At 52.1% G+C, this 24183-nt stretch overlaps 1 protein-coding gene across 3 annotated transcripts in view; it reads right to left on the bottom strand.

Moving 5' to 3' along the window:
* Window positions 1–1943: 1943 nt before the first annotated feature.
* CCDC12 (coiled-coil domain containing 12) overlaps window positions 1944–24183 on the bottom strand; it is a 56617-nt gene continuing 34377 nt past the window's right edge. Inside the window, exons 3-8 of one of the 3 annotated variants that reach the window (XM_009200931.4) lie at window positions 21684–21751; window positions 5675–5754; window positions 3830–3891; window positions 3555–3589; window positions 2453–2529; window positions 1948–2357 (exon numbers count right to left, since the gene is read on the bottom strand). In XM_009200931.4, the coding sequence (XP_009199195.1) occupies window positions 2275–2357; window positions 2453–2529; window positions 3555–3589; window positions 3830–3891; window positions 5675–5754; window positions 21684–21751 (405 nt within the window). In that variant the 3' untranslated portion in view covers window positions 1948–2274. Of the gene's footprint in view, window positions 2530–3554; window positions 3892–5674; window positions 5755–21683; window positions 21752–24183 lie in introns of all 3 variants that reach the window. The other 2 variants (XM_009200930.4, XM_017955483.3) reach the window with 2 other exon arrangements.

The following is a 24183-nucleotide window of genomic DNA, read 5'->3' as shown; positions in this document are numbered from 1 at the left end:
AGATGGTGCCACTGCACTCCAGCCTGGGTGACAGAGTGAGACTTTGTCTAGGAAAAAAAAAGAAGTTGTTGGCCATTCTTTCTTCAAGTACCTTCTCTCTCTAGTTTCCTTTTCTTGGAACTCCTGTCATCTATAGGACATGTACCAGTATGACAAGGTTCTCAAGCCACCCTCTATCTCGCCCTCTTTATCTCTCACTGCCACCTTCTATATGACCATTTCAGCTTTAACTTCCAATTTACTAATCCTTTCTTGGACTATAGGTTAATACTTGGCTCTCTAGTGAGTTTCTTATTTTAAGAGCTGTATTCTTTCTTTCCAAAATTTATCATCAGTTCTTTCTTATGTCTAATCTCTGTTCTTAACAGTACCACACCCTCTTTTATCTCTCTGATGTAAAAACAAATGCTCATTTTTAAAACCTTGTAGGCTGTTACTATTTCAGTTTGGGTATAAATCCTCCCACTTGGGTTACTGGTCATTCTTTAAGGCATTGGATTTTCTCATGTATTTTGTAATTTTTGTTTGCGTACTCATGATGCATGGTACTTTGTTTTTCCTTCTAGGACAACACCCAGGGTCATAAAACCAGAAGCATACCTTTCAATAGCTCTCGGGACTGTCGTACTGGGGGATAACCCTACTCTAGTCCCAGAGCTGATGCTGAGTGGCAGCTTAGTTGCCAGTCACCAGGTATCCATGTCCTTCCACTGCTACAGACATGCGTCCTGTTTCCAGCTGCAATCCCAGGAGATGCAGGGAGTCTTTTCACCCTTTTTTTCCGTAGGAAAAACAGCCCAGCTCCAGTTTTACCAACTGGACAGAGGGAGCCTGGCTCCAGTCCTGCATGTACCACTGGACCTAGGAAATACTGGAAGGGTTTCTGCCCCATGTGGGAGTCAGGGTCTTGGTCTGGTCTTACTACTCAATGCAGAAGCTGGCCAGCTACCACTTCAGCCCTCACCTACAGCTAGAAGTTTCTGCTTCTTTTCCACACAGGAATTACCTTCCAAGAATAGTTGCATAATTTTAACTTAAAGGGTTTTTTCATTGGTTGTGTGAGTGTGCTGGTCTCTGTGTGCACAAACCCACTCTGCCTCTATGACCGGAGTGCTTGGCACTGTCTGCCAGAGATGGGTCATTGTGTTTCTGGAACACTGCGGAGAGGAAGAACACACTAGACGGCTTAGGGCAGAGGCAGGAGGCTCAAGGGGACATCCTGAAGGAAACTCAAGGGTGTAACCATCCTGGAGGAGATGCAAGTCCAGTTGGCCACAGGTACTGCAGTCAGACATGATGCAGCCAGCCTGCTACCCTGGAGAGTCAGCTCCACAGAGGAGGCTCATACCCTAAAGCCAGAACCTTGGGGATCTAGGGTCCACGACCACACCTGAAACCCAGCCTACAATGTCCCCGTCTCTAGCAAAATGGGCCACCCCTCCCATGCAGGGTCTCTGTCCTAGGGGAGCCACAGTCTAGCTCTGACTGGTGGAGCAGGGAGAGGGGCCACCTGGGGCTGGGGAGAGTGGGGAAAGCAGTGACAGCAGCATCAAATCTGGAGTGGCCCTGAGTTGGGGCTTGCCAAGGCCCAGTCTCTCTCATACTGTGAGAGGATCCCCAGAGGACCAGGGTGGGAGCCTCTCCAGCTACTCCACAGACTACTGCAAGGCCGAGGCCTGGGGGAGGTGTTAAAAAGGACTTTCTCAGACCCTGTCTCTATCACCCAAGGATCTTGAGATGACCAGCAGTGACCATGGACTGGGCCAGGACATGGCTGCAGAAGGCAGCCCTGAGTGTTCCCCACCCGTCCAGCCTTAACATGCCCAGCCCAACACAGGGATTATTCATACATATTAAGTACCACCTCTGCAGTCACTCCATCTCCATCCTGTGGAGCCCAAATCCACAGTACCTACCCTGAGACCTAGGAAATATCTGACAGATTTCTGCCACAGACAGAGGTTTACTTGTCTCTATTTCCAGATTTTTTTTTTTCAAGTTCAAAATATATACATATATACAGACATATTTACATTCACATGGGCAGACACAGGCATGCCCAGAGTTGTTGCTGGTTCTGCCTCCATTCAGAATGGCAGGGGCCACCCAGGAGACACGGAGCTGACCTCAACGATAGGGGTTTCAGACATGACGGGCAGGGAGTCTCTGCTCAGAAGCCAAACTGGAGGTGACGGCAAGCCGAGCCCCCATCCCCGCCCAAGACCATCCCCTGCAGGACAGGCCTGATGGGCGAGTGGTGGGGCAGGGCATGCCTCAGTCAGAGTCACAGGCCTTTTGTTCGGTGGCAGCATCCACTGCAGAGGCTAGGCTGTCGTCCTGGCCTTTCAGCCTTTCACCTGGGATGGATGGCAGACAGAAGGAGTGGGAAGGGTTCCTGTGCTTGGCCACCATCCAGTGGGTAGGACCCCACCTTCCCAGGTACTGCACTTACGGATCAGCTCGGCAATGGCCCTCTGAGTCCGCTTTTTTAGTTTCTCCAGCTTCTTGGCCACATCTCTCTTGAGGTCCCTGGAGCAGGGAGGCAGGGAGAAGCAGGAAGGTGAAGGTCGGCCTGATGTGGCCTTGGACCCCCTCCCCTCTTACAGCCCTCTGGCATAGGAGTCATGCTCAGTTGCTTGAGGGGGCTGCCCTGGGGAAGAGACCAGGACATTCCCCTTCTGCACCCTCTGAAACCCAGCACGAACCATTATTTCCTGTCCCACTGAGGCAGGGGGACTAGTACCACAAACCCACCCAACGCAAGGGACTGAGCTAAGACATGCAAAAGTGGATGGTTTCTCAGGGACCCTCTCTTGCTCTGCTCCTCCGGTCACCATCAGGGAGTGACTTGCTCCCGTCCACTGTGGGCCCTGCTCCTCCTCCAGCCACAGGCCCAGCCCCTCCACTGTGGGCATCTGGAGGTGCACAAGCACTCAGTCCATTCTCTCTGGCTCTGGGATTCCCAGGACATATGCCCCATGCTTTTGTTTCATCAAATTAAAATACCCTCAGCTGGTGTTAAGTGGACCCAGAATCAGACGACAGGGATACAGCCCTACCTCCGGCTCAAGATGAAGACAGACACAAGCCTCCCGGCCCACAGCACCCTCTCTCCCACTCTCTCTCTGCCTAGCAAGAAGGATGATGACCTTCATTTCAGAGAGGAGGAAACCAGGGCCAGAAGGAACAAACTATGGTGGTAGAACAGGAACAGAAAACTGTGTCTGCCCTTCCGTCCACCCCTGGCCCCCAAGGACAGCGGTTGGGCTCACTCAAATGGGAGCTCTGGAGCAGATGGGCTCTCAACCTCTCAGGAGGGCCTTCATGAGGGGCCTGCTGCTCCCCGCACCTGAGCCCCTCTCCATCACTGCCCTCTCATCCCGCCACTTACGTCCTCCTCAGCACTGGTTTCCAACAGTAGCTATCTCGTGCAACTCTATGTCTGTACTGCCAGTCTCTGCACTGTAAGGGCAGGAAGGGCCAAGCCCCTGGCCCATGCTGGCACCAAGAGCCCCTGAGTCAGCCTGCACCAGCCCTACACGGGTAACACTCACCAGTCAGGCTTCCGAGGAGCGAGGTTGGCCAGGTCCTGGGAAGGGAGGAGACACATATCAGGGTGGAGGGGCCGCCCCAGGGAAGGGGGAAAGCAGGCTCGGGAAGGAGGGAAATGGGAGAAAGAGAAGGAGGAAGGAGAGGGATGAGGGCAAAGAGGCAGGTGGGAAGGGAATAGAAGTGATGAGAAGGAATGAGGGGCAGAGGGAGAGCAGGTGGCAAAGAGAAACAGGACACACAGAAGCAGTGAGGATGCCAGGGCAGCCCAGGCACTTACCACCTCCTCGATGACGGGCTCAGGCTTGGCGGCCTCCAGCTGCTCCTTCACCTTCTCCTCCACTAGAGGGTGCAATAAAACAGAGAAGGCCTGTGGGAAAGGCGCTGCTGCTCTGCAGGGACACTGCCTACTGTGGCCCGCAGTGAGACAGGACCCCAGGCTTCCTTGCGCCCACTTCTCTGTGGTCCCCAATCAGCCAGAGGTGAAGACCCTGCAAAGGCAGCTCTGGACAGGGGGCCTGGGTTTTCCAGGATGAAGCAGTCCCCACAGGCCAAGAATGGGACAGCAGGAGGCAGCCAGCCACAGTCAGTCAGGAAGCATGGATGCTGACAGTAACTACGAGACCAGAGAGCTGCCTGGATACATACAAAGTGAGGACTGGCTTCTCACATAATCCTAGGGCTACTGGGCTCTGAGGATGTCCTCTGGGTCCCAGCCTAGCCAGAGCCACAGGTGGCTTTTCCTCCATCCCACCTCAGGTGTATGCTCCCAAGACCAGGACAGAGGCACCTTCCAGCTCCTCCAAGCTGCTGCCAGAATAGCGAGCCTCTGAGCAATCTGACTAGAAGGCTCCTGCCCCTCGGGGACAAATGGCAGAAGCACTAACAACTCTGGGCTCTGTGGGCTTCCTCCAACCCCTGGCACTCAGTGGGCCCATGAGTGCCCTCCTGCTCTGCCTCACCTCCCTCCAGAAACAGATGAGAGTTGAGGGCTGCCCCTGACCTGGGCAGTTCCTCACCTCTCCTCTGTCCTGCCTACTGACCCCCACTGCACCATTACCCTACCAGGTGGGGCCCAGACTACAGAGCAAATCATGGGGAAATGTGTGGATTTCAGGGATGAAGGAGGTGGGGAAGCAGACTGGGATGTGGCCAAGCGGAAACACTTTACTTTTTCCCAAGATAAATGTATTTATTCACTTGTTACTTATGCAATTCAAAGAAAGATGATAACAAGGCCAGGAGTGGAGGCTCACACCTGGAATCCCAAAACTCTGGGACGCCGAGGCGGGTGGATCACCTGAGGTCAGAAGTTCAAGACCAGCCTGGCCAACATGGTGAAATCCTGTCTCTACTAAAAACACAAAAATTAGCCAGGCACAGTGGCACACACCTGTAATCCCAGCTACTCAGGAGGCTGAGGTTACAGTGAGCCGCGATTATGCCACTGCACTCCAGCCTAGGTGATAAAGCGAGACTCCGTCTCAAAAAAAAAAAAAAAAAAAAAAAGCAACAAACATAAAGAATTAAAATAGGGACTCTCCAGGGCAAGGGCCCAGGGATCCGGAGGACTAAGAAACTTCCTGGCATGAGTGGTGTGGACGGCCAGAAGCTCCTAGTGGCTGTGCTGCTCCCACACCATGGCAAGAGACTAGGCAAGCCCTGGGCCAGGCCCTCTCCCCTGCCTCGGTGCTCCACATTGCCAGTCCACTGCTGTGCGTGGCTGAATGACTGGCCCCTGTCTCTGACCCACCCAGGCCCCACAGGACCCATCACCTGCCCTGCTGCCCAAGGGCCCCATGACCACGTCCACTTCTCAGCCCAGGAGTCCTCTGAGAGGATGTGGCCTTTTTCAAACCCCACTCAGATCCCGGGGAGGCCTCAGTCTCAGGCGGGTGTGAGCAGGACTGAGAAGGCACAAGAGGCCTCTTCAGCGCCCCGACAGCCTCTGCTGCCACCGACGGCTGACTGTGCGCATCTGCCATGAGATGGTAACAAAGGGTCCTGCCTGAAAGCCCAACTCCTGTCCTGGTACTGCTGGTTATTCTCAGAGAGCAAAGCCTGCTGAGGTGCAGGGTGGCTGACAGTGCCAGGAAGCAGAGGTGGAGAGGGGCAGCCTGCTTACCTGCAACCGGTTTGGCCTGGGGCACCCTCCTCTTCTTCAGGTCCTCATCCTCCGGGACATAGTTCCGCAGCCTAAGTTCCCTGCAAGGACAGAGAGAACAAGCAGAGACGAAGTCAGTGTGTGACATGGTCTCATTCATTCATTCATACAACTTGCATAGCCCATGACTTCCCAACTTTCCTCTGCGCTCTCTGGAGATGGCCTGGTGAGGAGGAAAAGCACAGAATGAAGAGTCATCAGTCAGGCCACTTGGCACTGTCCCCTGCCACTTAGCGGGACTGGCTGCCCTCCAGAGGCCCTGTCTACTCTGCTGGAGTATGGTTCTCTTCTAGAGTTGGGCCAAGGACGCCTAGGGAGCATTCACAGGGTGTCTCTCCTGGATCATCCCCATTTAACAGCTAAGGGGACTGGAGGTCAGAGAGACCATACCCTTTTCACAGGATCACACAGCAGTGGCTGCACATCTGAGCTCAAGGCAAGGTATGCCTCCCAGCCAGGGCTAAAGCTCCTGGACTGAGTGATTCCTAAAAGAGAAGGCCAGTGGTCAACCACAAGTTCCCCAAGTCTGGTCCCTCTTCAGAGCCTTCCTGCCCTGGGGCTCATGCCACGGAGTACGCCTCAACTACTTAGAGAAAAACATCTGGGTGCACTGGGCCAGGGGCAAGTGGCAGTGAGTGAGGAGTGACGTGTGGACAGACAAGCAGGTGCTGGTGGGCTCCAGAGGGGCGCAGCTGCCTACAAGCCGTGGGAACATGGAGGGGAGGCACTCCAGGAGGTGGCAGCGCCTAGGCCTGCAGATGACGTGGACAGGGTCAAGGCACAAAGCACACGAGAGGCTGACTCGGCTCCAAGACTGCTGAGAGTGGCCCGTGAGGGCTGGGAAAACAGGCATGACCGTGTGCAAGGCTGGGAAGGCCACAGTCCACCAGGACAGCAGTGAGAAATGCACAGCCCCCAAGGCCTCCATGAAGACAGAGGAGCCACAAGGGACCAGAATCGCCCGGGGGGAGCTGTGGCTAGTTACTATGTTTTTATTTTCTTCTTGCCTCAGTCTTTTCAGGCAGGGGTGGCTGAACCAAGAACTCACTGGGGTCCTCTCTGGCTCAGGGGCTCATCAAATCCTGGACCCCCACACACAGAAGCAGGCTCCCAGGAAGAGGTGTCCCTGGTAACTCCACAGGGCAGCAGGACGAGAGGTCCTGGGGGGCTGCTGGGTCTAAGAAAGGCAAGGCAGAGGCAGTGGGACAGACCCCTAGCCCCAGGGGATGCAAGAGTGGCCCCTCAGATGCTGGCCAGGGGAGACTAGGCCGCGGGTCCTCCTCCCTCCCCAGTACCTCTTTCAGTTCTTGACCGTTGGTCCCTCAGAAAAGTTCTGGGCCTCTAAGGCAGGAAACAATTTCCCAACAAGCCTCCCATAGTCTGTCATCTTCAAAGCCCTCTGTCTGGACCAGGTAAAAGTGCTGCTGACTTTCTCAGGACCTGCGAAAGCAAGCTTTCCCAGAGGCAGGGGTGTCTGTGGCCACACAGCTAGCAACCGGCAGTGCTTTGGACTCAGGGGCTTTCAGATGCCATTCACTCTCCTATTCAAGGGCTCCACCTGCTTCCTGCCCCCAGCTTACTTACCATCTCCTTCCCTCCTGCCAGGGCCCCTGGGCCGGGAGCCTTGGGGCTGGACTGAACCACTGGGTGATGGGGGAGATCGGGCAGTGCCAACATCGCCTGTGTGGAGGAAGCCCACCTGCACTCCGAGAGCCTGCTTCCTCTAAGGTGCGGAGATACCCCACCCCATCCCCCATCCTTGAACGCCTGCCTCGGGCCTGGGGGTACATGTCAGGTCACAGAGGTACAGGGAGACAAAGTGGGGCATGACTGGGTGCAAAGGCTTTTGTTCACAACAGGGTGGGGAGAAATGAGGAAGAGAAACTGGGTGTGGGAAGAAAACTGCAGGGATTAGTAAGAAGAAAAACTGTCACTTTCAGAAACTGTCTCCAGGGTTCTGTGAGAAATTGACAGGAGAGAGGAGAGGCCAGAGGGAACTTGACCCAGAACTCAGAGCAGCAACCCGCACCCTGCCTCCAGCCCCGCCCACTGCCCAGGCTTCAGAAGGCCAACTGGAGGAGTGAACCACAAGCAAGAGGTGGAAGCAGAGCCTTGTGCCCACTGTGCCCTGCCACCCCCAGAGTGGAGCACTGGCCAAGCAGCCAAGAATACCCAGATCTCAACCACTAGGGGAAGGTCTCATTCTGGGCCTCAGTTTCCACATTTAAAAACATTAAGGTTGCACTGGGTGCATCCAGCTCTATTGAGCTGAGTCCACACCCTCCCCAGACTCACTCTTGCAGAGCTAATCTGACGTGCAGCCACTGTTGTGCGATCGCGTGAAAATGGTGCAGTCTCTCTGACCTCCAGTCCCCTTAGCTTGGAGAGCTAAGAGACTTCCCCTCCCTAATGCCCACTTAACTGCCCATCCCTGGAATTCCACCACTACCAAAGGGCAGGAGTCTCTGGGAGAGTCAAGGAGCATGGGGGGTTCAGCTTGGGGACCTGGTCTTTCCAACACAGGTTAATAAACCTGACAGCAAACACATTTTTAAAAATCTATTTCAGCCAGGCGCGGTGGTTCACGCCTGTAATCCGAGAGCTTTGGGAGGCTGAGGCAGGTAGATCACTTTAGGTCAGGAGTTTGAGCCCAGCCTGGCCAACATGGCAAAAACCAGTCTCTACTAAAAATATAAAAATTAGCTGGATGTGGTGTCACATGCCTGTAATCTCAGATATTCAGGAGGCTGAGGCAGGAGGATCGTTTGAACCCAGGAAGTGGAGGTTGCAGTGAGCTGAGATCACACCATTGCACTCCAGCCTAGGCTGCAGACTATCTCAAAAAAAAATAAAAATAAAAAAAATATATATATATTTAATTGGCTTTAGAGAAGTACCAAGACAACAAGGATTTCAGGGGCTGCAATCACGGAGATAAGGCAAGTAAAACAAAGTGAGCCTGACATCACGTCCCTCTTTCCCTTTAAAGCATGTCTATTTACATGCAGCAGCTGAAAAGCTAAGAGACTGAGCAGAGCTTCCCATTAGGTTGGTGCAAACATAACTGTGGTTTTTGCCATTGAACATAGTGGCAGAAACCACAATTACTTTTGCACCAACCTCATATAATCTCATGGGCCTGGAGAGATTAAAAAAAACCAAAAACGTGTGTTTAGGCAGAAACTAAAACAGACTGCTGACTTCTCAACTGAAACTATGGAAACCGTAAGACAACGAAATGGTATCTCAGAAATGTGGACAAAATAAATGTCACACAAAATTCTAAATCTAGTTAAGAAGCCTTCAAGAGAAAGACTTTTTCTTTTTTTTTTTTTTTTTGAGACGGAGTCTCGCTCTGTCGCCCAGGCTAGAGTGCAGTGGCCGGATCTCAGCTCACTGCAAGCTCCGCCTCCCGGGTTTACGCCATTCTCCTGCCTCAGCCTCCCGAGTAGCTGGGACTACAGGCGCCCGCCACCTCGCCCGGCTAGTTTTTTTGCATTTTTTAGTAGAGACGGGGTTTCACCGCATTAGCCAGGATAGTCTCGATCTCCTGACCTCGTGATCCGCCCGTCTCGGCCTCCCAAAGTGCTGGGATTACAGGCTTGAGCCACCGCGCCCGGCCGAGAAAGACTTTTTCAGACAAAGAAAGGTTAGGAGAATTAGTTATCAGCGAATCTGTTATTCAAGAAATACTAAAAGCAATACTTTAGGCTAGAGGAAAATGATCTCAGACGGAAACATGGAATTGCAGGGAAAAAAATAAAATGCCTCAGAAAGGGTAAATACAATGGCTTGTGCCTGTAATCCCAGCTACTTGAGAGGCTAAGGCAAGAGGATTGCTTGAGCCAGGCGTTCAAGGCTGCACAGCGCTATGATTACACTACTGCACTCCAGCCTGGGTGACAAAGCAAGACCCTATCTCAAAAAAAAAAAAAGCAGGGGGAAAACGGGTAAATACGTACGTAGATTTAAATGAATATTGACTGTATAAAAGAGTAATAGTGACTTACAGTATTTAAAATGTAGCAACAATAGTATAAAAGAAAGAGTGGCAAATACCCTTAAAGTGTTCTAAGGTCCTAAGCACTGTAGAGGAAATGGTAAACATGCTACTATTTTCTATTAGACTTTGATAAGTCAAGGATTTTTGTTGTTATGCCTGTGGAAATTACTAAAAGAAAGGGAAAACAGTATACAATTAACAAGTTAACAGAAGAAGAAAGTGGAATGATTAAAAACAAAAAGAGACAAGAACGGAGATAAAAAAGGAAAGTCAAGAAACAAATAGTAGGACAACAGGTTCACACACAAAGCAGGCCTAGGCTGCCATCCTAGGGGCTCCCATAGCCTTACAGTGTCCAAGGCCGCCACAGCTCTTGGAGACTGGGCAGGGTGTGACGAGATGGTGCCAGCCAGACCAGTAGGGCAGGCCAACACCTAACACCTTGTCAGCCGGCCAGGAAATGCTGAAGCAGCCTACACTCACCAGCAGTCACTGGCATCTGGAAGCCACCTTTCTGAGGACCACTGGAGTCAAACAATGGTTCTGCCACCCCCACTTGAGAATGAGGAGGTTGCTAAGGGGAGAAGGTACTAGCTCTAGCTACAAGAAAAGAAATAAAAACAACAAGAATGTCAACAGTGGTTATCTCTAGGAGTGACTTTTTTTAAGAGATGGGGGTTTTGCTGGGTGCAGTGGCTCACACCTGTAATCCCAACACTTTGGGAGGCAAAGGCAGGTGGATCACCTGAGGTCAGGAGGAGACCAGCCGGGCCAACCAACATGGTGAAACCCCATCTCTACTAAAAATACAAAAATTAGCCAGATGTGGTGGCGGGTGCCTGTAATCCCAGCTACTCAGGAGGCTGAGGCAGGCGAATCACTTGAACCCGGGAGGCAGAGGTTGTAGCGAGCCAAGATGGTGCCATTACACTCCAGCTTGGGTGAGAAGAGCAAGACTCCATCTCAAACAAAAAAACAAAAAACAAAAAGAGAGAGAGAGAGAGAGAGATGCGGGTCTCGCTATGCTGCTCAGGTTGGACTTGATCTCCTGGGCTTAAGCAATCCTCCTGTGTCAGCCTCCCAAATGGCTGGGACCACAGGCGTGAGCCATCAGCTCATCAGGGAAGTGATTTTTACTTGATTTTTTGATTTTCTGTAGATTCCAGAATTTCTAATCAGTAATTCTTTCTACATAGAAACAATCAACCAAGTACTCAAAAACATAAAGAAGAAACAGGCAGAGGAGCCGAAAGGCAGCAGAGGACTGTGGCAGGGTTCTGAGTCAGGCAGCACCAGCACTTCAGCTCTGGTGGTGTCGTCTCTGTGGCTTAGGCCCAGGCTGTCCCCTAGCCAAAGGGAAGCAGAGACCAGGCCATGTTTTTGGGGCTTTCAGCCCCAGAGTCTATGGGAAGGGCAGCCGAGAAAACCCGATGGCTTCTAAGACACTATCCTTTGCACCAAATGCCCTAGGCCACCCACAGTCCACCCTATACCAGCAGCCAGTGTCTCGGTGGAGCTTTGCTATGTCTCCACAGGAGCAGACACAGCAGCCACCTCAGTGCCTCCACTGGTACTCCCTCTGACTCAGGGACCCCAGCATCTCCAAAACGAGTCTAAGCTTCTTCACATGATCCTGGCCCCACAGCCTGCTCATCCCCTTGGCTACACACTTCCCTGTCCATCACGCTTCAAGAGCCAGCTCAAGGAGGTGGCCCTGTGGGCCCCTCCCAGTGTCCCTATTCACCCTGAGGCACAGTGACCGCCCTTCTCCAGGGCCCTCTTTGTCCCACTTGCCTCTCTACCCTCTCCACAGCAGCCCCCACTCCAGGCATGTGGCCCTGTGTTGGCTGCATATCTGTCTTTCACAGCCTGCCCTAAAGGCACCAGGCAACTCCAGGAGGGGCTCAGCATACATTGCCTCAAGCTGGATAAAGGAATTCAGAAGGCACTCAAGAAAGAGTTTTATGGGTAGCCTGGGGCTCTCTGAGTCTTTCAATGACTTGAGAAGACATTTGGAAGCAAAGAAGTTGTGCCCAGCAGATAGAGAGAGCAGGAATGTGGCTGGGCGGGGGCAGCCAACTCCTAAGCAGCTTCTTTGTGGCAAAGCATCTGGCAATGCCAAGCTCGCATTCTATAGAGTTTCCTTCTAAAACGGGTAGCTGACCTTTTCTGTTTACTTTACTCCGCTTCAGGCCAGCTGCAGGAGCCCCAGACACGGGCTGGCCAGGGAGGTTCAGGGGAAATCACCCCTGGGGTGCTTTTTCACACCTTCCATATGTGCCACTGAGAGGAAGCAGGTGGAGAAAGTTGATGTTCTCTGTCAAGTACAGAGCCAGAGTAGAGTTCTAGAATGGCGAAATGAAAGGAAGCTTTGAGATAGATTATGCATCTGATCCAACCCCATCACTGGCAAACTGGCCTCAAAGTCTACACTGCTCATGGGGGTTTCATGGCCCCTGGTCCACTTCACTCGCTCATGCTACCAGGCTTATCCTTTGGGGCGCTAGCCTCTCTTCTCATCCCTTGTATCTTGAGGCTACTCCACATTCTGCCCCTGCCCTGGGCCCGGGGAGGGAGGGAGAGAGAGGATAAAGACAAGGCAGTCCCACATGGCCTGTTCCCTGAGAGCGAGGTCCTCCACCTGGTCACCCTGGTCCCTCTCCTGCCCATACGGCCCCCTCAGGGACCAGAGAGAAAGCTGCTGTGAGGCACTCCTCCTCATAACAGACCACAGGGAAGGCCACGCCCAGGATGCGCCTGCAGGCCTTGCGGAGGCCACCACTGGCCAGAGAGACTAGCAACTGTGATCAAAGAACACTTTCATTTTTAATATTCAGAGTACAGAGACACTGGAGCTCTGCCAGGAAAACACACTCATGACACTCAAACACGCCCCTAATAACCCTCTGTTTGCTTTAGGCTTCAGGACCTACCCCTTGTCCCCAACATAAATAACAAGCCTTCAGTTGCTGCTGCCAGAGGCCAGACCCGAGAGAAGCATGAAAATGAGGGGAGAGGCAACTACCCCAGATGAGGTACACAGCTGCTCTAGAGGCTGCTCTGGTCTTTCTTTCAAGTGCCATTAAAATGTTCAAACCCCCTGACCCAGTAACCCTGCTCTGGGAAAATTATTCCATAGAAATAGTAACAAAACAGGAGCAAGCAAAACAAAGCGTTCTACATACACACAATCCTGGCAGCATAATTCATAACAGCTATGACACCTCTGGGATCTCTTCTGGCAGAGTGCCCTAGAGAGGCCGAAAGTACCACCAGGCTATGAGGGCAAAGGACAATTTAGTAGACGGATGTTTTTGTTTGGTGATTGGTATTTTTCTTTAGAACACTCAATGGCTGGCTCTGCAGCAAATGAGACTTTTAAAGAGACCAGTGGCTTCCCCACTTGTGGGCAGAGGAGACTGTGCTCCAGCTGTCACCCAGTAAGGCAACTGTGGACGCACACTGAAGAACAGGTACAGCGCAAGGCAATAAAACCTCCCTTTCCTTCTCTTATCCAGCCCACCCCAAGCCTCCTGTCCTTCTGGCCAAAGAGGACAAGGTCTATTGGAACACATGACACAAGAAGTGACCATGGACAGGACAGGGCCACATCACAGCCCCAGGGGGTGGACAGGCCTCTAAGCAAGCCCTGGCAAATGTGTCCTCAGCAGGCTTCAGGAAAAGGAGTGGGAGCTCCTTTGTGCTACCACCTGAAACCACAGGCCAGAAAGCATGAGATAATGCGCCCTTCCCAGTAGGGGCAGCCTCCACACACGGCCTCTCAGAGGCCACCTCTCGAGACCACCCTTCCACAGAGGGAGAGATTGTCACTGACATTTTCTCAATGTGGAAAACAGTCCAGAAAGATTACCGAGGTGCCAGAGCTGAAAGAAGAGCCGGAGGCAGAATCCACACCCTGCTCTCTGGCCTAGGGGTGGACCCCATACCAGCTTCCTCCATCTGGCTCCTCCGGGACCAGCAATCACGAGAGAGAAGCTACCTGACGCAGTGACTGGGGTCTGGCCAGGGCTGCAGGTGGCTCTGCCAGGGCTCTGGGCACTCAAGTGTTCCTCAAAGGAAAAACTCCTGCAGCCTGCCCCACAGTGGAGTTCAGCCTACAGTATCATCCTGGAAACTCCCTCCCGCAACAGGAGCCCAGCCTCTCAGCTCTCCCCACGGCCAGAAGAAGCCTTCCTAGGCCCTAAAAATTACAATTTTAGGTCACAAGTCTCAGAGGCAGGAGCTTCAGAAGTAGTAGAGTCAAGCCCTTGCCTTAAAAACGAGGAGGCCAGAGATGCCAGAGCTGGCTGGGGATGAGATCTGTATGGGAGCCCCCACCAAGACCGATCAACAGCTATGGCCACGTGTTCGCACCAAGGCCTACTCAAAGGCCCCCGAAGGACGGCTTATAAACAGCCAACGGCTGTTCCAGGCAATGACCGGGGCTGAGTGTTAGTTAAATGAGGCCCCTGCCCTGCCAGAGCTGCCATCACATCTGCATCATGTGGTCTGCACCCACTCTCATCCTGGACGCTGCAGAACCTAACCAAGGTGCTCTACATTGACAAGTTGAACTTTGCACCCATCCCACCTGAAAGCCCATAGCTAGTGGGTACTTAAGGCATCAGAAAAAACTGGTATGCCAAAAACAAAACAAAAAAACCTAGGACTAAAAGTAAATCATGGTACTCTCAAAGAAATATTAAGCTGCCATAGATAATTTCATGAAAGTATATTTACCAAAAGACAGTCATGACACGGCACATGAAAAAAGGTTACAAAACAGCATGATATGCACAGATACATGTTGATCTGTAGTTTCTAAGTTTTCTACAATCAGAAAATCTATAATTTATGTAAATATCAATTTAATTTTTTTTTTTTTTTTGAGACGGAGTCTCGCTCTGTCGCTCAGGCTGGAGTGCAGTGGCACAATCTCAGCTCACTGCAAGCTCCACCTCCTGTGTTCACGCCACTCTCCTGCCTCAGCCTCCCGAGTAGCTGGGACTACAGGTGCCCACTACCACGCCGGGCTAACTTTTTTTTGTATTTTTAGTAGAGACGGGGTTTCACCATGTTAGCCAGGATGGTCTCAATCTCCTGACCTCGTGATCTACCCGCCTCAGCCTCCCAAAGTGCTAGGATTACAGGCGTGAGCCGTACCTGGCCATAAATATCAATTTAAATTTTAAAACAGGAGAGGAGTAAAGGTTTATGGCAGATGAGCTAAGCCCCAAAGGGCCCATAAGGTGAGAAGTGGATTGGCCACACTGGCCATGCGGGGCCCAGATGTTGGGGGACAGGGACCTGCATAGCCCACTGCCCCTCACCCTCCATGGCCCAATCGAGCCCACAGACCACTCTGGGACAGTGGATGGTGCTCAACCCCAACAGGCTGCCCTGAGCGGCAAACCACCAGCAGCCACTGTACTCTGCCAAAAAAAAGCCTCTTTTCCCCACACACGGAGGGGTCTCAGTGGCAGCTCCACTCCCTTTCAATAGTTGGAGGATTTTAGCCAAGGAAATTTTAGCCAAGTTGCTTCACCTGCCTGGACTGTGGTTTCTTCACCTATAAATGCAGATCACATTAAGTACCAGAACAGAGGTGAAGATTTCCTAAGAGGAGCTTTGGAAGCGAGATCAGGACACACAAGATATGACTTAATGCACAAAGAAAGGATTCAGCTGTGCTCCTACCCCACCCTACCCAGAAGGGAGGTGCCCAGTGCCAACACACGGTGAGTCGGCTTCACCATATTCTTTAAACCAGTTCTCTCTTGATTCATTCTCCCACATTCCCAGGCCTATTCCCGAGAAACAGGGTTAGGAAAAATGAGGCGGTGGTGGGTCTCTATGCTGCTGTTTCAGCAGGAGATCTCCACTGCCTGTGACTGGGACATCACCAGATGTAGACATCCTCTACAGTGGGACTGAAAGAACTCGGGAGGCATGATGGGAGCCGCCCTGGTTGGTACCACTAGAGTGGAGCAATGTATGCAAAATCAAGCTGATGTCATGGATCAAAGAACCATGATCTGTGACACATCCTGGTGGGTGGAAACCATCACCGGGGCCCACCACACAGAGGCCTGGCATTGGCTGGACTCAAGGGTTTGGGCACTGGGCCAGGGCTGGGCCTTAGCTGGGGTGGGAAGTCTCTCCACGAGAGGGTCATGCACACATTGAGCTGGGGAACAGATTCTCCATCTCTGAAGAAGGAAGGCTAGTGACCTCATTTCTTTTGTAATATGAGACACCCAGCCCCGGTCAAACAACTATCTCTGATGGTAACCGACTGCTCCAGCGGTGTGCAGGCCTCCATACAAAGCCACGGGGAGGTGGCGGCTGTGGAAGTTGGGAGTTCGGGACTTGCTCGTTCAGGCACTTTCTGGCATAGGAGGAGGCAAGTGCTCCTGGTTAAGTGCCTCCTCCCTTCTCCCACCTGTCAGCCCCAACCCAACAGTCCATCCATCCCACAAGGCAGGGTGGTAATGGCTGTCAGCCACAAACCCTGCCCTAGACATGCCTCCATGGCACACATCAGCCAACCTCCCATCACCAAGAAGCGATGGACAGCTCAAAAAAAAAACAAAGCAGCTGACACTGACATGAACACCCCTGAATACCCTCTTCCATGGGCCAGCCTTCCAGGGCACATCTTATCTGGGCAGTACACAGGGGGCTGGGGGAAGGAAGCTGCCTTAGAGATGAGTCATCCATGCCTCTACAGAGTTAGCTACAACAAGGCTGGCAGAGACAGGGAAGAGTCAGCCCAGAGAAGAAGGGCCCATCTAGGGGTAGGAATGCATCCTTTCTTCCCACAGAGCCTGGGCTGGTCGAGCTGCTGGAGCTCACTCCCACCCAATGGGGATTTGGTTGTATGGGGATGGGACAGGATTTATCCTAGGACAGTAATACAAATTTTAAAAAGGAATCTGCACTGATTTCTATCAAAATCCCAGCAAGCTTTTTTTTAAATAGATATTAACAAGCTGACTATAAAATACGTAAGGAAAGGCAAAGGAACTGTTAGAACAGCTACAATAATTCTGAAAAGGTCTCCTCAGGCAGTGGGGCAGGAACACACGTAGGCAGGCGGGTGACTCTTCAGGATGGCTGGTGAGGGGCAAAGTCCTGGGGTGGCTCCCTCCAATCCTGTTGGATTTTCATTTACTTAGCCACAAACCCTGGTCCTACAGGGTATCTGGTTAGACAAATGAATCTGCAAAATGAGGCCACTCAGCTTATTTCCAAGGACTATCTAATGCAGCAAATAAGCGAGGCTGTACAAAGTGGTTCCTAATCACAAACTTCTAGGTCACGTTTGCTTATTTCTACTCCCATCCATTGCCTCACATTTCCCCCAACTGTTGCCTTATTTGCAAAGCTGGCACACGCTTTATGTAAAAGTTACTTCTGCCTTTTCCAGGTGTGTCCAGAGTCCTTTCACTCTCAGGGTGCCTTCCTTCTGTCCAGAGCCCCAGCACTAGCTGAGCAAACAGGTATGGCATTTGCTCTGTTCATCAGGTTGAAGCAAGTTTTATTTCATTTTTTTCCGCCTTTGGTTGAAGATTCTGAGGCTCACTGAGGCAATGTGACTCGCCCAGGGTTAGAGAATTAATAACTGGCAGGGCTTGGCCTCAAACGTGGGAACCACTTCCAAAGCTTGACCTTGCTCCATCTGTCTAGGTCCTTTCATCTCAGGGACTGCTGCTGAACCAAGAATCTAAAGCACGATGAACTAGCTACATCAATATATGGAACTGACCACCAGGCAAGGGACACTGAGTGACCTGGAGGGTAACTGAGGCAGATGGACCCTGCTCTCTGTCAGCTAATGGGACATAGGGAGCGGAGACACTCACAGGCAGCAGGCCCTGGGGTCATCCAGTCATTAGAGTTCAGAGCTGAGTGGCAGTGTGGGATGGAATGACTCAGGGAGAAATCCTGGTCAGGATGTAAGAGAAACTAGGGAAGAAGGAGAAGAGGAGGGTACCACCTCCATTTCCCTGTAGGGCCTGGGTCAGGCAGCATCAGAGACAACTCAGCCTTTCCCATCCAGGTTCGGCCCTGGGTCTTAGACACAGATCTGTTTAACTCCCTTGGTGTCACTCCTGAGATGGTGAGCGGGTCAGACTGGAAGGGGCCCCCAGGGACACTGACACTGTGTAAAGGAGAGTTGGCGTGATGTCTGTTCATGCCTCCCCAACAACAGGCTATACCAGCCACCCTTCCACACTGCAGATTCATGCCTCTGGACCTTTGCCGCCCAAACCCTACCATCTGGATTCCAGACTTAAAAGGCATGTTCTCCATAAGGCCTTGTCCCACTGAAGGCAGGACAGTGTTAGCTGAAAGCACCTCAGAGTGGGCACCACACTCCTCTCAGCACACTCCAGAATGGCTGGTGTCAGCAGGGCTTCCCACCTGGCACCTGGGCTCAACCCAGAGTGACCCTGACTGAAGTAGGTTGTTCTCGCCTCCCAGAAGCCAAGGAAGGATGCTCACTGGTGAATGGCCTCAGGGGTCATCCCTGCAATGGAATGGAAGGTCACTTCTTTCTCCCCAGTGGCAAAGGAGGCTGCAGCAGGGGCTATGGCCTAGGGAGTTCTCTGGAATCAGCTCCCAATCCATAAGCTTCCTACGTGAGAGCCTCTTTCCAGACTTGGGGTACAAATAAAAAGCAAGATCCTCCTCCCTGGGATGGACACGGCCTCTGCTACATCCTGTTCTTCCCGGAAAGTCCATCATCCTCAAGCCCTGGACCCTGCAGTTTAAAGTTAAGTCCATATGGGGTCTGGCTCTCTGTTAGGGCAACCAATGTTCTAATCTGCCTTCCTAAATAACCCAAGCAAGCCCTCTGCTCTGGGGATCTGTTAAAGTCAGAAGAGTCTGTTTTTCTCTGGGGCCTACAAATACAGGCACAACTCCTTGCTAAGGCTAGGCTTCCTGGCAACCAAAGGAGTGACCAAGCGGCAGGCCCTGCCAGGTACAGGATGCTAGAAGTCCACCAGCCCAAAGTCTCTAGAAGGACAGCCCTGAAAGCCAAGCTCCCAACAACTGGGAGGCAAACCCGTTCCACCACACTCCACTGCCTCAAAAGAGGCCAGATGAGAGCAAATCAGAAGAATGTGATGAGCTGAAGCAGAACCCAATTCATTGTCCAGCATGGTTGGTCCCTGGGCTGCAGTGAGAAAACAAAACAGGGCCTTGCACCTGCCCAGCTCAGTGGGCTCAGGACGGGGCCTCAGAGCAGGTCCTGTGCTCCACTACAAATGACCTGTAAGACCTAATATGGAGCAGGTCCTCACGTGGCAGGGCCCCTTTTATCTAGAACTCACTGACAGGAGCCTGGAACTACACATGCCCTTTGGTTTTTTTCCCCACTGTCTTCATTATGGTATATCTCAGGCACACAAAAAAGTTCGCACAATAACCTAACACATGTACTCACCTCCTGCAGAGTCAATAAAAGCAACATTTTGCCATATTCAAGACAGGTTTGTTTCCCTTTTTTTTCTTTTGTTACAACAAAACTACACATCATTGGCCTGGCCCAGTGGCTCACACCTATAATTCCAACACTTTGGGAGGCTGAAGTGGGTGTTGCCTGAGCTCAGGAGTTCGAGACCAGCCTGTGCAACCTGGTGAAACCATGTTGTTTTTGTACCAAAAAATTAGCTAGCAATGGAGGTGCGCACCTGTCGTCCCAGCTTCTTGGGAGGCTGAGGTGGGAAGATCGCTTGAGCCTGGGAGCCACTTGGAGGTTGCAGTGAGCTGAGATCACACCACTGCACTCCAGCCTGGGTGACAGAGTAAGACCCCCATCTCAAAAAAAGGAAAAAAAAAAAATCACACATCACAGAGCCTTTCCGGAATCCTGTTTCCTCCTTGCTTCCCCAGGCGTCAATCGGAGGTATCACTCCTCATGCATGTGTTTACACTTCTGCTTTTGCTTTCTTGGGAGCACCTGACACCTTATCACACACCTGCTTCTTTGCTAACAGCCTGTCTCCCTCCAGAAAATGTCAGTTCCATGAGGGTAGGGGCTGTACTCTGTCCACTGTTGCCTTCCAGGGGCCCACAATGGTGCCCTGCACAGAGCAGACAACCAATAAAGTCAGTACTTGTCAACTGAGAAACATACATATATCATTTTGTGTTCCTAAATTTGATATAAATGTTCCTGCCCTGTATGCCTCAATTCTGAAACCTGCTTTTTCCTTCACTCAACACCATGTTTGAGATTCACAACCACATGGTTCAGCATTCAAGCCTCTTACTGTATGACACACCCACCCACATGCTAAACCAGTAACCCTTCTTTCTCATCGAGGAGCGGGAGGGGTGGGAGTAAGAGAAAAAACCACCAGCAAATCAGAGCCCAGAAACTGGAACTCAGGCTCCAGCCAGAGTTCCAGTTTTTGAGAACCTAAGAACAAACCAGAAGACCAAAGGGCCTCTAATACGTAGTTACCACAGAATGGGGAAATCTATGCCACCACCCACCCATAAAGCCACATATGTTGGGGTCACCTGGCAAATAAGCAACTAACTGGCCTTTGTCTTCCCATCACCATCCAGGGACCTTCAAGAGGTGGGGGCTAAGGCCCAACAAAATGCCCCAGGCCCAGTGGCAGCAGACCCACTCAGCGTTTAGCATCACCAGCCTCTCAGCATGGAGCTGGAAGCATGTCTGAACCCGAGTAGGGGGCATGGACTCTGAAGGGCTCTCAGGATGGTGTGATAACACTTTGTAAATGGTGTCTGTGATTGCTCCTGATTACAAAGGCAGAGATGAGGCCCGCATGTGGGGAGGTTCTACTCATACTGGTGAAGGTGAAAAAAGGCTGTGGCATCAGGAAAGCCTGCTCTGGTGTGACCGCCCAGCTTCCTCTGAAGGGCATTCCCTCCCCTCCTGCTGCCCCTATGCAAAGCAGAGCCTAAGCGCATCAAGAGATATACCCCTGTGCCTGAAGGAAGCTGCTCAGAGCAAAGGAAACCAAGGCAACATGTCCAGAAAGACACACAGTTTGACCCCAGGAAGAGAGCGCCAGCTCAGGGCTAGGCATGGGAAGGAGGACATGGGACCTCTGGAACTGCTGACACAGGAGTGGTAGTCAGACACTCTGTTCACAAAGATCAGAGGCACAGCTCTGCCTCGCCCCACCCCACACACTGCTTCCAGCAAGTTTCCAGGTTCCAGATTTTTGGGAGGCAAAGTAGCATCTGAGGCTCTGTGGAGGTGGCAGCCCTCAAGACTGCGGGGGAAGACCTTGTGCCTGCAGTCACGAGGGAAGGGTACCCAAGACCCTCATACGTGCTGTGTTTAGGCAACTTAAGTGGACCCAACCAGATGACAGTATTCGACAAAATAAGATAAATACTACAGAGAGAAATGAAGCCAGAGGGGCACAGAAAAATGAGACAGGCGCCCTTTGAGCCGAACGCTATGTGAAGACCCAGACATCAAAGGTATAGGAGAGATGAGAAGGACCTCCAGGACGGACAAAAGACTGGTCAGGAAATGCTGAGTGGCCAGGGGTGGCAAGGGCCGACCACAAAGGGCTCTGGCTAGAGGGAAACAGAGGAGGTTGGACGAGGCCAGATGACCCAGGCAGAGCTTCACATGTCAGGTACAGAAGGGGCACTTACTCAGCAGGCAATGGAGAACCATGCCACGAAAGGTGTATGAGAAGGGTAAAACGGCATAATGTAAGGGCTAGAAAGAAAATGCTGGGGGTTGAATAACAGCCAAATGGAAAATGAGGGAAAGGAGGCAGAGAAGGCCTCAACAAGGGCCTTCTGAGATGTTGAGATTTTAAGGTCTGAACAAGACAGCCATGGCAGAAAGAAGAGGGGAGGGAACAAGGCAGACACTGAACAGAGTTGGGAGGACCCAGAGACTGGGAGACCGATGAGTGCTGGAGGAGACAGCAGAGCCTGGAGCTGCAACACGGGCATTACCTGTGCTTCTCGCCTTCTTCCTCCTCTTCTCTGAGATGCTTGGTCTTTGGCTCCCCATCTTCCTTGTCCTGCAGAGAAAGGGAGAAAACCACCAGCTCAGTTGAAAGCTCCTACTTCCAGTCCACATAGCCCAGGGAGCTAAAGAACAGGACATCTCAGAAGGGGGACACCAGGCAGGGCCCAGCTTGGTGTCCCAGACTCCAAGCAGGGTACATGCCTGCTGCATCTCATAGGCGCAACTGGAGCCTCACTGCCTGTGCAGAATTTAAAAATCCGTAACTCTTGGCCAGATGCGGTGGCTCACGCCTGTACTCCCAGCACTTTGGGAGGCTGAGGTGGGCGGATCTCGAGGTCAGGAGATCGCAACCATCCTGGCAAACACATGGTGAAACCCCATCTCTACCAAAAATACAAAAAAAATTAGCCGGGCGTGGTAGCCGGGCGTGGTACTGGTAACTTGTAGTACCAGCTACTCAGGAGGCTGAGGCAGGAGAATGGCGTGAACCTGGGAGGCGGAGCTTGCAATGAGCCGAGATTGAGCCACTGCACTCCAGCCTGGGTGACAGAGTGAGATTCCATCTCAAAAACAACAACAACAAAAAATCTGTAACTACAGCCCAGTCCCAGGTACCTGGTAGCCCTTAGAGAACACTCGCAGAAAGAGCTAGATGGCTTTAGATGGTGAGAAATGCAGCCACTTGGTGCCATGGAAGGGCCATGCTGGCAGGCCACCAGTCACCTTCATGGGTCTAGATGGAAACACCTGCTAAGCTAGGGAAGACTGGGGGAAGAAGTCACCAGCAACCAGGGCACGATGAGAGCTTGGGCCTCCTGAGACACCTTTCAGGCCAGAGTCCTCTCCGGAAATACCTATTTGGTTCGCTTTAGAAGTAACATGAACAAGGACCAGGCTTATAACAAGACTCACTGCCTAGGCCTGTGCTACATTCAGGGAGACAGAGGTAAGGGGAATTAGTTTGAAGTTTCCATGAAAATTTTCTTAATCTGGTTCTTCTGACTTCCCACCAACTGCACCTCTTTTTTAAGTCTAGAGAGTCATGTTCATTTTAACTTTGACATGTTATGCTTGTTCTCAGGTGCACTGGGGGTTACAACAGAAAGAAACTGCCATACTGCTTCCACCCGCAGCAGAAAATGTCTTCCTGGACTTTCTCCCTTATTATGTGATTACCACCGTTAGGTCAGCCTGCCTGTGGACAAATTGACACAGGGCGTGAGTGCGCATGTGCAAATTCGTGTGCCCACATCTCGGGCCCAGGGCATGGACTGAGAGGTCCCAAGACAGAGCTGTCATGGGTCTCCCTGCATGCCAGGTTGGCACTCCAGAAGGTGACAATGCGTACTTCACTATGGCAGTGTCCTGCCTTCCACTCTCGCAGAGCAGTGTTCTGAGAGAGATCTGTGAGCTCCTTCAGTAGGGAGCCTGCTCTGATGGACACAGAATGAGCTGGAGCCTGCATATAAATTGTAAGTAAAACAGTTGCTTGAACTACCTTTCCTAGAACATTTATTTATGCCATTGACAACTGCCTTCCTAAGAATGGCATCTGCTTTATGTGAAGACTGCAGGCATCGACCAGACCCTGCCATTCCTTGGCCACACAACCTCCGGGGAGCAGACTACCAAAACTAGGTTGGAGGCCTGGCCCAGAGAAAGGCTTCTGTCATGTGAACAGATCAAGATGCCCCCTACCCCAACTCAGGGCAGCTCATCTCATGGCAATGAGGCAGCGGGAACAATATAACTGACCAAGTGACAGCAGCTACATGAGAGAGGTCAACGTGGAACATGGTTCTTGGGGGAAGGGGTGAGGGGTTTCCTACTGAGAGATGGGCTGGGCAGAATTGGGTGATACAGGATGGGGGACAGGAGTGGGAAGGGCATTCCCGGTGGGAAGCAGAACTTGAACAAAGGCAGGGTGTGGTCTGAAGAGCATGCAGGTGACTGGGGCTGGGGGAGGGGGTGACGATGATTGCCAGGTAAGACAGTCAAGTCAGGCAAGGGCCAAACACAGAGGGCTCTGGCCAGTGTTCTTAAGCAATGGAGAAACCGAGGAGAGACTGGGGAGAGTCTACCAACCCCTACTGGGCAAGGCAGGCTCTGGGGTGGACAGGCAGATGCTTGGTGATGGCCAAAGAGGGAAGGGAGAACAGAGTACAAATGCTTCACTGAGAAACAAATCAGGATCCTCCAAATGGCTCCCAGGGCTGCAGGGACCCGGACAGGGCTTCCACAGGAGCCCTGCTGGCACATGCAGCCCTCCCTGACTAAAGACAAGCCGATGAAGCAAGCCAGAGCCTGCACATTCTAGCAAAAAATTCCTTCCCGACTCCCAACCAGCGGACACCCTGAAGGCTACTCCCTGAAGTGCCTACCGCAGGGGAAGTAGTGGCAGACACCTGCCCTGGGTAAGGGCAGAGAAGGAAAAGCAGAAAGGGCTCTTCTTTCCCCACAGTGGGCTGGTGGGGCAAGACCCCC

Source organism: Papio anubis, chromosome 2 (genome assembly GCF_008728515.1).
Source record: "Papio anubis isolate 15944 chromosome 2, Panubis1.0, whole genome shotgun sequence".
Taxonomy (NCBI): Eukaryota; Metazoa; Chordata; class Mammalia; order Primates; family Cercopithecidae; genus Papio; species Papio anubis.
Note: the sequence above shows the minus strand (reverse complement) of the source record. Positions and strands in the feature narration are given on the sequence as shown.